Here is a 15,711-nt window from a genome sequence, read left to right as displayed (position 1 = left end):
GAGGCAGAGAATTCCACAGATTCACAACTCTGACTGAAAAAGTTTTTCCTCATCTCAGTTCTAAATGGGGAAACCTCCTTGCAGACCTGTCAAGAGTCAAAAGTGAAACCAAGAGTGTTTAACCTGTTCAGTGCCGAGTATACTCGGGTCATGGCCTACAGTAGAAACAAAACCTGGCAGTGAACGGGTCAATAGTCATATGTTGCGACAATGGAACAATGAAATTCTTATGTTCAGCAACACGACAGGCCGGCAAACATAATACATGTCGATAATAAGTAAAAATTCCGAAATAACCACAACACTAGTGCACAATAAATATTCTCATTGGTCCAACCAAAGACATAGAACATAGATGTTCATATATAGATAGATAAATGAACATAGATGTTCATTGTTGAGTTTTGACCTGCCTTTTGTAGTTGACCTGCCTTTTATACATTCCATTACCACCCCCTCAAACCATGCACCCAAATCTCTTTTGTCATTTAATCCACCCTGCTTTCCATATTACCACAGGTCTTTCCGTTTGCTTTCTCTTCCCTTCCCTGGCTCTGTGCTTTCTGAGAATGTGTTGCACATCTATTTCTTTTCCTCCCATCTCCAGCAGAAGGGCAGAGTGGAGCAGCGGTTAGTGTCGCTGTGTCAATGCTGGAATTTAGAAGAATGAGAGGGGATCTTATCGAAACGTATAAGATTATTAAGGGGTTGGACACGTTAGAGGCAGGAAACATGTTCCCAATGTTGGGGGAGTCCAGAACAAGCGGCCACAGTTTAAGAATAAGGGGTAGGCCATTTAGAACGGAGATGAGGAAAAACTTTTTCAGTCAGAGAGTTGTGAATCTGTGGAATTCTCTGCCTCAGAAGGCAGTGGAGGCCAATTCTCTGAATGCATTCAAGAGAGCTAGATAGAGCTCTTAAGGATAGCGTAGGCAGGGGGTATGGGGAGAAGGCAGCAATGGGGTACTGATTGAGAATGATCAGCCATGAGCACATTGAATGGCGGTGCTGGCTCAAAGGGCCGAATGGCCTCCTCCTGCACCTATTGTCTATTGTCTATTGGGAGTAGGAAAAAAAACTGCAGATGCTGGTCTAAATCGAAGGTAGACACAAAATGCTGTAGTAACTCAGCGGGTCAGGCAGCATCTCGGGAGAGAAGGAATGGGCGACGTTTCAGGTCGAGACACTTCTTCAAACAGAAGAAGGGTCTCGACCTGAAATGTCACCCATTCCTTCTCTCTAGAGATGCTGCCAGTCCCGCTGAGTTACTCCGGCATTTCGTGTTTATCTTCGGGTTAAACCAGCGTCTGCAGTTCCTTCCTGCGCATGTTCTCCACAGGGATGTTGCTTGACCCACTGAGTTACTCCAACGTTTGACTTGTGTTTTAAAACTTGAGAATGTAAATGTTGTGTTGTAGCTTTGCTGTGCATTTCCACTATTTAAAAAATATATATACATTTTCACAAAACAGGGATTTTGATTTCGAATTATACTACAAAACCATCAAAGCCCGTTATCTGTTAGAAATGGTGCATAATTAGTTCACTATGCATTGAGATTTCACCACAATGTTTTACTTGTGTATTTAGAGAAGGTTTTGAAATAATCCACATTGCGCTTTTATAATAACAGCTCATGTGTTAGAGGGTGTCTGACATTCTCATCCATACATCATACTTTAGTTGTTCAAACTCACTCTTGCATTTTGAGTGAGGAAAGTGGACTGCCAATGTAAACACTTCTACATTTCACTACTATTTCCTAAATGTACCGAAATGGAGAGTGATCGTTTAAAATACTGAATTGCAATCCAGTTAAAGTTTAAATCAATCAGAAATTATTCTCCACTACCTCCAACACAATGACATTTTGTTTTACCAAGGGTGCAAATCAACACAACAATGTACAGAATGCTAACTATTTTATATGATCCACTGACCTGCACGCCCTGGAGGTCTTTAGCAAGCTATTTGTCTTTCAAGAAAGCAAATATGCATTTCCCCCAGCTCCTTCTCAGCTATTTTCATGCTATATATCTTTTCCCATTTTTTGCACATAATTCAACACAGTCAAAAGCATTTAATAACCCTCCAAAAATCTTATTTATATACCAATACATATATAAACAAATATAAATATGGTGTGTATTTATTCACAAAATGCTGGAGTAACTCAGCAGGTCAGGCAGAATCTCGGGAGAGAAGGGATGGGTGACGTTTCGGGTATTGTGTGTATGTGGGTGTATGTTGGTGTATGTTGGTGTGTGTGTGTGTGTGTGTGTGTGTGTGTGTGTGTGTGTGTGTGTGCGTGCGTGCGTGCGTGCGTGCGTGCGTGCGTGTGTGTGTGTGTGTGGTATTGCTGCAAAGCTGAAGGAACCTGGGTCAATCCTTTATATATATTAGGGGTGGCACAGTGGTGCAGCGGTAGAGTTATTACCTTACAGCGCTAGAGTCCCAGGTTCAACCCTAACTACGGGTGCTGCCTGTACGGAGTTTGCACATTTTCCCTGTGACCGTGTAGGTTTTCACCGGGTGCTCCGGTTTCCTCCCACATTTCAAAGACGCGCGTGCTTGTTGGTTGATTGCCCTCGGTAAATTGTCCCTGGTGTATGGGATAGAACTAGTATATGGGTGAGAGGATACGATGGGCTGAAGGGCCTGTTTCCAAGCTGCATCTCTAAAATGAATGAAAAGATCAGGAGCTCTTTAAAGTTAGGCAGGCGTGAAAAATGGTTTATTGAAGTTTTTTTCTCAAAGTACCAATAGAGATCACGACAAAAGAAACTATAAAGAAGGATTGACATTTGTTTGCATTTCTTTGTGAATAGATTTAAACTTTTATGAGTGATCAGAGTTTTATGACACAGCGAGCTGTTGAGATGATGGAATAAATAGTCCCAGAACACTCTTAAGATGATGATATATATCTTTGATGAAACATGGGTGATGGTGAAAAATAAATGAAGAATAAACGACTTTCTATATTTGCGCTGCTTCAGTTGCTCATTGCCCTTTGCCAGTTACATATCAAATTGAAATTATTGCCTCTCAATGTCATAGAGAGTCATAGAGTGATACAGCGTGGAAACAGGCCCTTCGGCCCAACTTGCCCACACCGGCCAACATGTCCCAGCTACACTAGTCCCACCTGCCTGCGCTTTGTCCATATCTCTCCAAACCTGTCCTATCCATGTACCTGTCTAACTGGTTCTTAAACACTGGGATAGTCCCAGCCTCAACTACCTCCTCTGGCAGTTCGTTCCAAACACCCACCACCCTCTGTGCGTCATTGGTGGAAGGTGTTTGAATCCCAAGGGTACACCAAGGAGTCTCAGGGTATAAATAGTTTTGGCGGTGAAACTTTATTCAGGGTAGAGTAAAAGCTTTTACAACCTACTTTGATATGCAATTGTGCTCTGATTGAAAAACCTTTATGGCTCTCTAAGAAATCAGCGCCCATAAAAGCATTCCTTTGTGTTTGTATGTTTTCCCCCGAGAATAAAGGGGAGACAGCTCTTTCTCTACAAGCAATGACAAGGGTTAGAGCAAGGCTCAGTATTATCACCCCCCACCCGCCCCCCCCCTCACCTCACGTTTCATTTAAATTGCACAAATGCAATCCAAAGAAATTTAGCATTACCACTTTATAGCTCAAGTGAATTAATACAAAAAGCATCTCAATAAAAATATACACCTGGGTCTTCTGGAGATATTGGCTTAGTTTAGAGTTACAGTGGGAACAGGCCCTTCGGCCCACCGAATCTGTGCCGACCAGCGATCACCGGTTCACTAGTTCTATCCGACACACTGGGGACAATTTACAGAAGCTAATTAACTTACAAACCTGCACGTCTTTGGAATGTTGGAGGAGACCTGAGCACCAGGAGAAAACCCACGCGGTCCACAGGGAGAACCGGGTGCTCCGGTTTCCTCCCACACTCCAAGGTCGTGCAGGTTTGTAGGTTAATTGGCTTCTGTAAATTGCCCCTAGAGTGCAGGATGCAAAACTAGGATTACAAAGAACTAGTGTGAGCGAGTGATCGATGTTCAGCGTGGGCCAAAGGGTGCATTTCCACGCTGTGCCTCCGAACTAAATAATTGCGAGCATTGATTTTTTTCTTTGCACGACATTGTTTGTTCACTTTTACATATTGAACATCTTTTTGTTATTCATTACGGTGTCCAATGAGTATTGTTTACAGGAGAAAAAGAATAGGTCTCGTATTGGGTTGGAACCCTTCTACAGACTGAAACTAGCGGTGGGGGGTGGGATAATAAACCAGAGTGTCCCCCCCCCCTCCCCCAGCTCAGACTGAAGAATAATTCCGACCCAAAACGTCACCTGTTCTTTTTCTCCAGAGATGCTGCCTGGCCCACTGAGTTACTTTGTGCCTCTCTTAGCCATAAACCGGCATTTGCAGTTCCTTCCTACACATACTGTGATAACATATGTGATGTGCTGCTGCAAATGACAATTCATTGTTCTGTTTTGGGACATATGACAAAAAAAAACCACCCTTGACAAAAAATCTGGAGTAACTCAGCGGGACAGGCAGCATCACTGGTGAGAAGGAATGGGTGACGTTTAAGGGTCGCGACCCTTCTTCAGTCTGAAACGTCACCCATTCCTTCTCTCCAGAGATGCTGCCTGTCCCACTGAGTTACTCCAACTTTTTGTGTCTCTCTTCGGTTTAAACCAGCATCTGGAGTTCATTCCCGCACAAAACACTCTTGACACGATAGGTAGAGAGGGGAAATATTAATACAACTAAGTGCTGCTGCATTGAAAGAAGGGCAATAGTGACTGAGGTTTTCAATTTATATAGTGTGGTTTATTGTCACGTGTACCGAGGTACAGTGAAAGGCTTTTGTTGCGTGCTAACCAGTCAGCGGAAAGAAAATACATGATTACAATCGAGTCATTTACATTGTACAGATACATGATAAAAGGAATAACGTTTGGTATTCCCCGAGTGACTTTGAAAAATCAGTTTTAGAATTGTTGTAGAGTTACCCAGTTCTGTAAAATAACGCGATGCAGGAAAAATGTTCCCAATGTTGGGGGAGTCCAGAACCAGAGGCCACAACACAGTCTTAGAATAAAGGGGAGGCCATTTAAAACTGAGGTGAGAAGGAACTTTTCCTCCCAGAGAGTTGTGAATTTGTGGAATTCTCTGCCACAGAAGGAAGTGGAGGCCAAATCACTGGATGAATTTAAGAGAGAGTTAGATAGAGCTCTGGAGGCTAGTGTAATCAAGGGATATGGGGAGAAGGATTGTAGATGATCAGCCATGATCACAATGAATCGTGGTGCTGGCATGAAGGGCCGAATGGCCTCCTCCTGCACCTATTTTAGATTTTTTAGATTTAGATATACAGCGCAGAAACAGGCCCTTCGGCCCACCGGGTCCGCGCCGCCCACCGATCCCCGCACACCAACACTAGTCCTACACCCATTAGGGACAATTTTTACATTTGCCCAGTCAATTAACCTACAAACCTGTATGTCTTTGGAGTGTGGGAGGAAACTGAAGATCTCGGAGAAAACCTACGCAGGTCACGGGGAGAACGTACCAACTCCGTACAGACGGCGCCCGTCAGGATGGAACCTGAGGCAGCAACTCTACCGCTGCGCCACCGTGCCGCCGGTACATTTTCTATGTTTCTAACTGGATTACTTATTGATAATCAGTATTTCAAATGCAGCCAAAGAAACGTTAATACCTCCAGTTATGTAACGCCAAGCCTGGACACTGGTCTCCACACACATTACATGGCTGCCCCTTCTCTGCATTATCCACTGCTGAGAGCTGTAAAATACGATATTAATATGGCTTGTGAGAAGTCTTCATGTACAATAAACAATTTAAAAGCACTTAAAGGCCAAAACAGCAGTTTAGTTTAGTTTATCATCACATGTATCGAGGTACAGCGAAAAGTTTTTGTTGCGTGCTAACCAGTCAACGTAAAGACAATACACGATTACAATCTAGCCATCTTAAATGTTTCAATAAGGGGATCCTATTGAGACGTATAAGATTATTAAGGGGTTGGACACGTTAGACACAGGAAACATGTTCCCAATGTTGGGGGAGTCCAGAACCAGGGATCACAGTTTAAGAATAAGGGGTAGGCCATTTAGAACGGAGATGAGGAAAAACTTTTTCAGTCAGAGAGTTGTAAATCTGTGTAATTCTCTGCCTCAGAAGGCAGTGGAGGCCAATTCTCTGGATGTTTTCAAGAGAGCTAGATAGAGCTCTTTAAAGATAGCGAGAGTCAGGGGGTATGGGGAGAAGGCAGGAACGGGGTACTGATTGTGAATGGTCAGCCATGATCACATTGAATGGCGGTGCTGGCTCAAAGGGCCGAATGGCCTACTCCTGCACCTATTGTATATTGTTCATTGTCTATTGTCTATTTACAGTGTATAGATATGTGATAAGGGAATAACGTTTAGTGCAAGGTAAAGCCAGCAAAGTCTGATCAAGGATAGTCCGAGGGTCATCAAATAGGTAGACAGTAGTTCAGGACTGCTCTCTGGTTGTTGGTAGGATGGTTCAGCTGCCTGATAACAGCTGGGAAGAAACTGTCCCTGAATCTGGAGCTGTGCGTTCTCACACTTCTGTACCTTTTGGCCGATGGGCGAGGGGGGGAAGAGAGAGTTGCCGGGGGGAGACTCGGGGAGAAGAGGAAAAAGAACAGCAAACAGAAATGTTCATCAACAAATAAACCCCTTTCATTGTGTTAAACACCCCTTGTGTAGCTTTAAAGCGGAGGTTGCTAGGTCCTTGATTAGTAAGGGCATCAAAGGTTGTGGGGAGAAAGCAGGAGAATGGGGTTGAGAGGGAAAGATAGATCAGTCACGATCGACTGGCGGAGCAGGCTCGATGGCCTAATTCTCCCCCTATGTCTTATGATGAGCTAGAAATTAAGTCCCATGATCTTCAGGTGATTATGCTCATTCTTCGCTTCACAAAAGTAATGTTTAAGAAAAAAAAGAACAAACAATAGTGGAAACATGCAATATGTCCGGAAGCTTCCGTGGAGAAAGAAACAGATTTAAGAATTCAGGGTGAAGGTTCTTCCTCGTAGCTATTTTTTAATGTGTTTTTTAGAATGTGGATGGAGTCACAGGGTCATACAGCATGGCAACAGGCCCTTCGGCCCAACCTGTCCATGCTGACCACAAAATGCCCCAGTAGATGTCATGAATTATATTAGGATGCATCACAACATGGTTTGGGAACAGCTCCATCCAAGACTGCAAGAGATTGCAGAGAGTTGTGGACGCAGCCCAGACCATCACAAAAACCAACCTCCCTTTCCATTGGCTTTATAAACACTGCATGCAGACTTGGCATGGTCACCAACGTAAGGATAAGTCACCAACATAACCAAGGATGAGTCTCACCTCAGCCACTCCCTCGTCACCCCTCTCCCATCCATCGGGCAAGAGGTACAGAAGTTTGAAAACGTGCACCTCCAGGTTCAGGGACAGTTTCTTCCCAGCTGTTAAATGGCAGCTGAACCGTCCTCTCACCAACTGGAGTGCAGTCCTGGTCTTCTATCTACCGCATAGCAGTCCTTTGAATCGGACTTTATCTGGCACTAAACGTTTTACCTCCATCCTGTGTCTGGACACCGTGGACGGCTTGATTGTAATCATGAGTGGTCTTCTTGTTTTACTGAATAGCACACTACAAAAAAAACTTGCACACTACAATAATAAACTAAACTAGTAAACTAGTAAACCTTATTTGCATTTATTGTCCATCCCTAACGGCCCAAACTTGAGGACGTAACAGAGGGTCAATCACATTGGGGCAACTGGGTGGCGCAGCGGTAGAGTTGCTGCCTCACAGCGCCAGAGACCCTGGCGCTGTCTGTACGGAGTTTGTAAGTTCTCCCCGTGACCGCGTGGGTTTTCCCCGGGCGCTCCGGCTTCCTGCTACATTCCAAAAGAATGGCGGTGCTGGCTCGAAGGGCCAAATGGCCTCCTCCTGCGCCTATTTTCTATGTGCAGGTGGTCGGAGGTCAATTGCCTTCGGCATAGATTGGAGATTGTCCCTAGTGTGTGCAGGATTACACTAGTGTGGTACTCGACGGGCCAAAGTGCCTATTTCCGCGCTGTATCTCTAAACTCAACTCAACATTGGCAGGGCCTGTTGGTCATTGTGCTTCCAGACGTGTGACCACAGCAAACTATCACAATTGCAGCAAATATGAAATGTAGAAAACACACTGGAGATACTCAGCAAGTTAGGAAGCATTAAGTGGACAGAGAAACAGTGAACATTTCAGAAAGGCTCGAAGGGCCAATTGGCCTACTCCTACGCCTATTTTCTATGTTTCTATGTTTCTATATCCATCCCACTGCAAGATCCGTGACTGGCAACGTTATAGAGCGGCCGATACTTAGGGTGCAGGAAAGTAGAGACTAAACCTTAACCAATCCAAATAAAAGCCACTTCAGTAAATCCAACTTCTCAGCCCCCAGTCTACAGCCCTGTATTCTATAAACTTCAAGTGTTCTTCTCGGCGTGTTTTATAAGCAGTGGGAGTTTCTGTGTTAACCGCTCATCCAGGCAGTGAATTCCAGCCCATAACGTTCTGGCCAAGAAGTTTTCTCAATAACCTCTCTCTGATCCTTTCACCAATTAACTTAGATTCATGTCCTCCGGTAATTGGCCAAGAACAGTAGGCCTTTCAGGTTCACCACAACAAGGCTTCCTATAATTTTATGCAATTCAATTACTTTTGCCCTATTAATGTTAGGAGAGCTCCTAAACCCATCTTTACTGAAACGTTTCAGCCTTTGCCATATCCTAATAATCTTCCTTGACTCTCTCTCTGTACCAAAACACAATCCCTATCTGTACTCCGGTGACCAGAACTACACACACACACACACACACATTGTTGCAGAAACTGTGTTATATTCACTTTCCCCCTGATATTTTCTCCCATGGAGTCTGTACCTCATGGGCGACATGGTGGCGCAGCGGTAGAGTTGCTGCCTCGCAGCGCCAGAGACCCAGTTTCGATCCTGACTAAGGGTGTTGGCTGCACAGAGCTTGTACGTTCTCCCCTTGACCGCCGTGGGTTTTCTCCGGGAGCTCCGGTTTCCTCCCACACTCCAAAGATGTGCAGGTTTGTCAGCTAATTGGCTTGGGTAAAATTGCAAAATGGTGTGTGTGTGTGTGTGGGATAGTGTTACTGTACGAGGATTGCTGGTCTCCGCGGACTGGGTGGGCCGAAGGACCGTTTTCCGCTCTGTATCTCTAAACTAAACCTCAGTGGCAAAAGGCAAATATCCCATGTGCCTTCATCACCAAACCTACCAGTCCCTGCAGCCTTCAGAGATCAACAGAGGCACAACACGGACCAGGCCATTCGGCCCACCATGACACATGGCCCCCTGGAAATCCATCTGTATTGATCTCAGATTAATTAAGGTCGAAGATAAATTAGGTCGAATTAAATCGAAGATATGGCCACAAAATGCTGGAGTAACTCAGCGGGTCAGACAGCATCTCTGGAGAGAAGGAATGGGCGAAGGGGTCGAGACCCTTCTTCAGACTGATGTCAGGGGAGTGGGAGGTACATAGATAAGGATTTGTAAGGTGTGAAACCAGGACAAAGGGGATGGAGATCAAGGAAAATGGGACCAAATCATTCCTGACTATAGTTTTACAGGCAAGATATTTACATTCGCATGAAAGTGATTTGACCAGTAACCATACCAGTAGAAATATTTCTCAGCATGTTTCATATTATAAAAGGTCTTTACCAACTGTATAAATGCATCAGTTCACATTTGAAATCAAATACCACAAATGTATTCATTATGATCTACTTTTCCCTTATCCAAAATTGAATTACACGTCTGTTTTTTTGTGGATGAGATTTTAATATTTGTGTCTTTTTGAATGTCAATTCTACCTCCTCCCCCACAATTGCTAAATATAGAATATTTCCTTAGCCTTTGACATTGTGGGCCGAAGGGCCTGTTCTTGTGCTGTACTCTTCTATATTTAAAGATCTGATGCATAAAGATAAACAATTGGCTTTGAAGTCTCAATGACTCCACCTTAAGGAGCTAATTAGCTTGATGAACATGAGTGTTTGAAAGGATAAACCGAGTTTCATCCTGGAGGTAACATTCACAAGTAAATGAAAGCTAATCTGACCGTTTAAAAATCTGTCAAACTATGGGTTTTTTAAAATGTGCAACTAAAAGTCGCTTTTCAGTCTGAAGACCCAAAACGTCACCCATTCCTTCTCTCCTGAGATGCTGCCTGACCTGCTGAGTTACTCCAGCATTTTGTGAAATAAATACCTTCGATTTCAACTAGCATCTGCAGCTATTTTCTTACACTAAAAGTCGCTTGATAATTTGTAAAAAAAACAAACTGTTTTTGGATGTTAAATTTCCAATGAGTTAATAAATTCATTAGTTCAAGGAGCAGGATTATGCCATTCGGCCCGTCAAGTCTACTCCACCATTCGATCATGGCTGATCTATCTCTCCCTCTCAACCCCATTCACCTACCTTCTCCCCACATCCCTTGATACATGTATTAGTCAAGTTTACAACAGATTTTTTTTAACGTTTTAACAGATTTTAAAGTTTACAACGTTTAAAAAATATATAAATATTTATATATTTCAAATATATAATTCGTACGTTCAATGAGGTCTCCTCCTGTTCCCTAGGGATATAAACAAGAATAATTGGTGTATCCACGGTTGAAGGACTTGCTTGCCCCACAGCCAGTGTCTGATTGACACACTGCACTACCTCCTATTAAAATTACAGGTCTTTAAAAGGACCTTGGGCTGGCGTTTCGTGCCCAGTGGTAACCCTGTGCACAAAGGGAGAGAACATACGAAAAAGGTGGATACCACGGCGTTACAAACTTGCTAAACGCGAGCACAGAAAGGTAGAGACAGCAGTGAAAATGTAGAGCCTGCCGGCAGGTTCGTAGAGAGAGAGGTCCGTCTTTCTCTGCCTAACCAAGCCGTCTGTCAAATGCCAACCTTCCAGCCTCAATATTGGCCCCCAATAAAATACACAGTCAGCCGTGGCGAGGATGACACCACACCAGAATGTACACCAAAAAATAACACCCCTAACCTTTACAGTGTCTTTCTACGCACGGAATGGAGGGGGATGGGCAAGCTCTCTATCGCCCTGCAACATAATAGACTCCTAGGTGAAACTGTGTGCTGTTACAAGACACGCGTCTAACCTGGAGAGAGTACAATACTTACCCATTTGCCCGAGTTACGCTTCCTCGAGCTACGGTTGAACATATCAGGGTAGGTCAGTAGCCCCTTTGGTTCGGAGGACAGACACGCACAGAGAGAGGAGAAGACTTATATTTTAGTTAGGACGAGAGTCTTACTGTGACACACACACACGCACACAAAAAAGGGAGAGGAAATAGCCGACTCCTTTAACTGCAGCTCCCGAGAGCGGCGCTCGACTTCGTTCTCACCGGCTCGCTACAATATTGTGAATGGAAATTTCACATCTTCCGGTCACATACTCCGCCCCTGTAACAAATAGCGGCCGCACAACCTACCAGATCCAACATTGCACTCAACACTCCGTGCTGAGCCTAATAAGAATTGTTTATTACAAAAAAAACAGACAAAACAATTAATCTTTTATTTTAAGCACAGTTAATGCAGTTCCAATTTTCTCTTCAAACCTAGGTGGAAGGAAATTATTTCAGTGACAGTAATACTGAATAAAGGAGTCGTGTGAATATTGTGAAGCTCTGTGGGAAATTCGTATTTTTCTTTATTTTAATCACCAGGAAATAAATACAGTTCCATTTTTCTCTTCGGATCTAGAAAAAAACGGGGTGGAACGAAACGCGTCCGAAATTATGTCAGAGAGAGTAAGAGTGAATGAACTAGTGATACAATATTGTAAAGGTTCATTGGAAAATGTTTTTTTTTGTTGTTGGAAGGCATCCAAAATTATTTTAGTGACAGGAATAGTTAAGGAACGAGTCACATATATAAAGTAAAGGTCCATTGGAATATATATATTTTTTAATTGGAAAGTGTCCAAAATTATTTTAGTGACAGGAATAATGAAGGAACAAGTCACATATATAAAGTAAAGGTCCATTGGAATATATATATTTTTTAATTGGAAAATATGTTCAAAATTATTTTAGTTGCAGGAATAGTGAAGCGTCGTTTCACGAGGTTAATCCCTGGGATGGCGGGACTGTCATACGAGGAAAGATTGGAAAGACTGGACTTGCATTCACTGGAGTTTAGAAGGATGAGAGGGGATCTTATAGAGAGATGTATAAATTTATAAAAAGGACTGGACAAGCTAGATGCAGGAAAAATGTTTCCAATGTTGGGGGCGTCCAGAACCAGGGGCCACACAGTCTAAGAATAAAGGGGAGGGCATTTAAAACTGAGGTGAGAAGAAACTTTTCCACCCAGAGAGTTGTGAATTTGTGGAATTCTCTGCCACAGAAGGCAGTGGAGGCCAATTCACTGGATGAATTTAAAAGAGAGTTAGACAGAGCTCTAGGGGCTAGTGGAATCAAGGGATATGGGGAGAAGGCAGGCACGGGTTACTGATTGTAGATGATCAGCCATGATCACAATGAATGGAGGTGCTGGCTCGAAGGGCCAAATGGCCTCCTCTTGCACCTGTTTTCTATGTTTCAATGAATAGTGAAGGACAAGACACATGGATCTTGGGTTTTCAAAATAAACATGGAAATGCATTTTTAAGATTGCAAGAGGAAGGGGAAATTTGTGGATCTCGTCTGGCCCACAGTACTGATGTAGGACAGAATAACTGGAACTCTCAGCTGGTTATTTATTTAAGAAGTGAAGAATGCGAAAGTAGAAGAATGTAGAAACAAGGAACTGCAGATGCAGGTTTTACAAAAGAAGACAAGAGTGCTGGAGTGACTCAGCGGGTTAGGAGGCATCTCTGGAGAAGGGTCCCGACCCAAAACGTCTCTATACATGTTCTCCACAGCTGCTTCCAAACCCGCTGAGTCACTCCAGCACTCTGTGTCCTCAACATGAAATTAGAAGAGTACCACCATTATTGAATATCGATAAATGTCAGCTGAGACAAGTGAGGCTGGAGATGAGAATTGCCTGCCAAATGACACTCCTTCCGTGTTGTACCAGAAACAAACGTACTCAGAATTAACCCAGAAAGAATACGAGGAACTATTTCAGAAATTGTGGGCGAACTGAAGGGCAATCAGTGTTTTTTTTTTAAAAGCTAAGATGAGAGAGATAGTCATTTATTTCCTCCTGGTATGGAACAATGGTCGTGCTTATGAGGGATTTCGATTTAAGGAATTATTGGTGAGAAAAGTTCAAACTAGATATGCGGGGCAAGTTTGTTTTACACGCAGAGGGCGGTGAATGCCTGGAATGCGTTGCCAGGGGTGGATGTGGAGGCAGATACAATAGCAACATTGAAGGGCCTTTTGGAAAGGCACACGGATATGCAGGGAATGGAGGGATATGGATCATGTGCAGGCAGATAGGAGTTGGCCTTGGTATCATGTTCGGCACAGACATTGCGGGCCGAAGGGCCTGTTCTTGTGTTGTACTGTAAGATAAGAAAATAACTGCAGATGCTGGTACAAATCGAAGGTATTTATTCACAAAATGCTGGAGTAACTCAGCAGGTCAGGCAGCATCTCGGGAGATTCCTTCTCTCCCGAGATGCTGCCTGACCTTGTGTTGTACTGTCTGTGTAAAAAAACCCTATTTACACTAAAAAGGAAACCAGACTTCTTGAAGCCAATTACATAATGTTAAAAAAAACTGGAAGATTAAAAATGTGAATGGGCGAGAGGACACGCACTTAAATACAGTGAACATTTCCCCTTCAATAGAAAGTGCATTTGTTGTGTAAATGCTGCCGATTGCGAATTTGCATTTGAAAAAGTTAATTACACGTTTCCAAAGCGCTCCCTATCCTTTATTACATGATTGCAAGGATGGACCGATCGTTAAAAATAAAGTTGTTGATTTGTTGAAAACCAAATTGTGACAAAAGAAAAAGTGTCCCATACATTGCTTCATTGGGTATGAACTATTTATGTCTAGGTTTAAAATATTTACAATTTAGGACAACAGCCGGAACAAAACAAAAAGTTTATCAGTGATCATGGGGTCGTCTTTGTATGGAACTGCGGGGATAGAGAGAATTAACCTGACGCGCCAGTTTTTAAAAAAGTGCTCTCAAAACCATCTTTTTGACCGCTACTCTTTTTTTTTTAAAGTAGTTTTAATTGGAAGTACTTTCATCGGGAGATTATTCAAGCTAATCGGCGCAAAATAACTTGGAGGGAATTCACTGAAATGATACACAGACAGGGCTTCTACCTTAACCTCAGTGTCACTGTCACACGCGAGGGCTACTTATGAATAAAAGTACTGAGAATTAAATTACCTTCCCTTTCGACATCATGAACAATTGCTTCGAAATGTTACGTGTTTACTAAATGCCAAGTTGACAGTTGTGAACCGTAGCGACTAATGATACGGACTCTTACTTAGTTTCGGTTCATTGTATTAGTTGCTAGGTGACGGAAAAGATTTACAGTCACCTATTCAATTTTTTTTTATTGGCCTCGATTCCAGCGAATTCATTCAAATTACCACAAAAAAATGTTTTTAAATTGTTAAACATACACAGCACATAATTCTGCACAAATGCATTCAAGGTGATGGAAGTTCAGGTCGGACTACAAAAGGGAATGTTGGTGATACCCAGGCTAAAAAGTATGCAAAGTGGCGGTCCACCAGGCCAGGGCTAAAACTCATCTGTTTTCCTTGGAGCTGGTACTCAATGGATCAGATGGCGGCGTTTAAATGACCTTTTGCACAACGCTCGCTTCGAATTTCTAAAATGTATTATTCAAACGCCCCTTTAAAGCTATTCCTTTAATAGCGTGAGGCTTTTGGCAACGTTTTCTCCTCTAATTACTCAACATTGCTTACACGTTTATAGTGTCGTCTCTTGAATAAGTTACACTAGTTGCCGATGAACCACCGTGGCTGCAAAACTGTAATTAGCTGTAACCATTTCCCAAACTCCGCCACTACATTCTCACCATGTATCTTCTGCTTTCACGTCGCTACAAGTAGCTGCCTGATGCAGCTGCCAGCCATCGCTGCCAAGGAGGGTGTAATAACTTGTGGTGACACAAAGCTGAAGCCGAACGAGTGATGACACAAAATGCGGCACAGGCAGCATCTCTGGATAGGAGAAGGAATGGGTGACGTTTCAGGTCATTTAGAATTTAGAAGGATGAGAGGAGATCTTATCGAAACGTATAAGATTATTAAGGGGTTGGACACGTTAGAGGCAGGAAACATGTTCCCAATGTTGGGGGAGTCCAGAACAAGGGGCCACAGTTTAAGAATAAGGGGTAGGCCATTTAGAACTGAGATGAGGAAAAACTTTTTCAGTCAGAGAGTTGTGAATCTGTGGAATTCTCTGCCTCAGAAGGCAGTGGAGGCCAATTCTCTGAATGCATTCAAGAGAGAGCTGGATAGAGCTCTTAAGGATAGTGGAGTCAGAGGGTATGGGGGAGAAGGCAGGAACGGGGTACTGATTGAGAATGATCAGCCATGATCACATTGAATGGCGGTGCTGGCTCGAAGGGCCGAATGGCCTCCTCCTGCACCTATTGT

The 15,711-nt window shown here is 43.3% G+C and overlaps 1 protein-coding gene across 4 annotated transcripts in view; it reads right to left on the bottom strand.

Annotated features, from left to right (window-relative positions):
- prickle2b (prickle homolog 2b) overlaps positions 1 to 15,711 on the bottom strand; it is a 182,412-nt gene that overhangs the window by 152,898 nt on the left and 13,803 nt on the right. Inside the window, exons 1-2 of one of the 4 annotated variants that reach the window (XM_078414551.1) lie at positions 11,275 to 11,498; positions 5,725 to 5,810 (exon numbers count right to left, since the gene is read on the bottom strand). The exons of 1 other annotated variant lie outside the window; for it this stretch is intronic. In XM_078414551.1, the coding sequence (XP_078270677.1) occupies positions 5,725 to 5,810; positions 11,275 to 11,316 (128 nt within the window). In that variant the 5' untranslated portion in view covers positions 11,317 to 11,498. Of the gene's footprint in view, positions 1 to 5,724; positions 5,811 to 11,274; positions 11,499 to 15,711 lie in introns of those variants that run through there. 2 more of the 4 variants (XM_078414552.1, XM_078414555.1) reach the window with 2 other exon arrangements.

The sequence above is a fragment of the Rhinoraja longicauda genome, chromosome 17 (genome assembly GCF_053455715.1).
Source record: "Rhinoraja longicauda isolate Sanriku21f chromosome 17, sRhiLon1.1, whole genome shotgun sequence".
In the NCBI taxonomy this organism is placed as follows: domain Eukaryota; kingdom Metazoa; phylum Chordata; class Chondrichthyes; order Rajiformes; family Arhynchobatidae; genus Rhinoraja; species Rhinoraja longicauda.
Note: the sequence above shows the minus strand (reverse complement) of the source record. Positions and strands in the feature narration are given on the sequence as shown.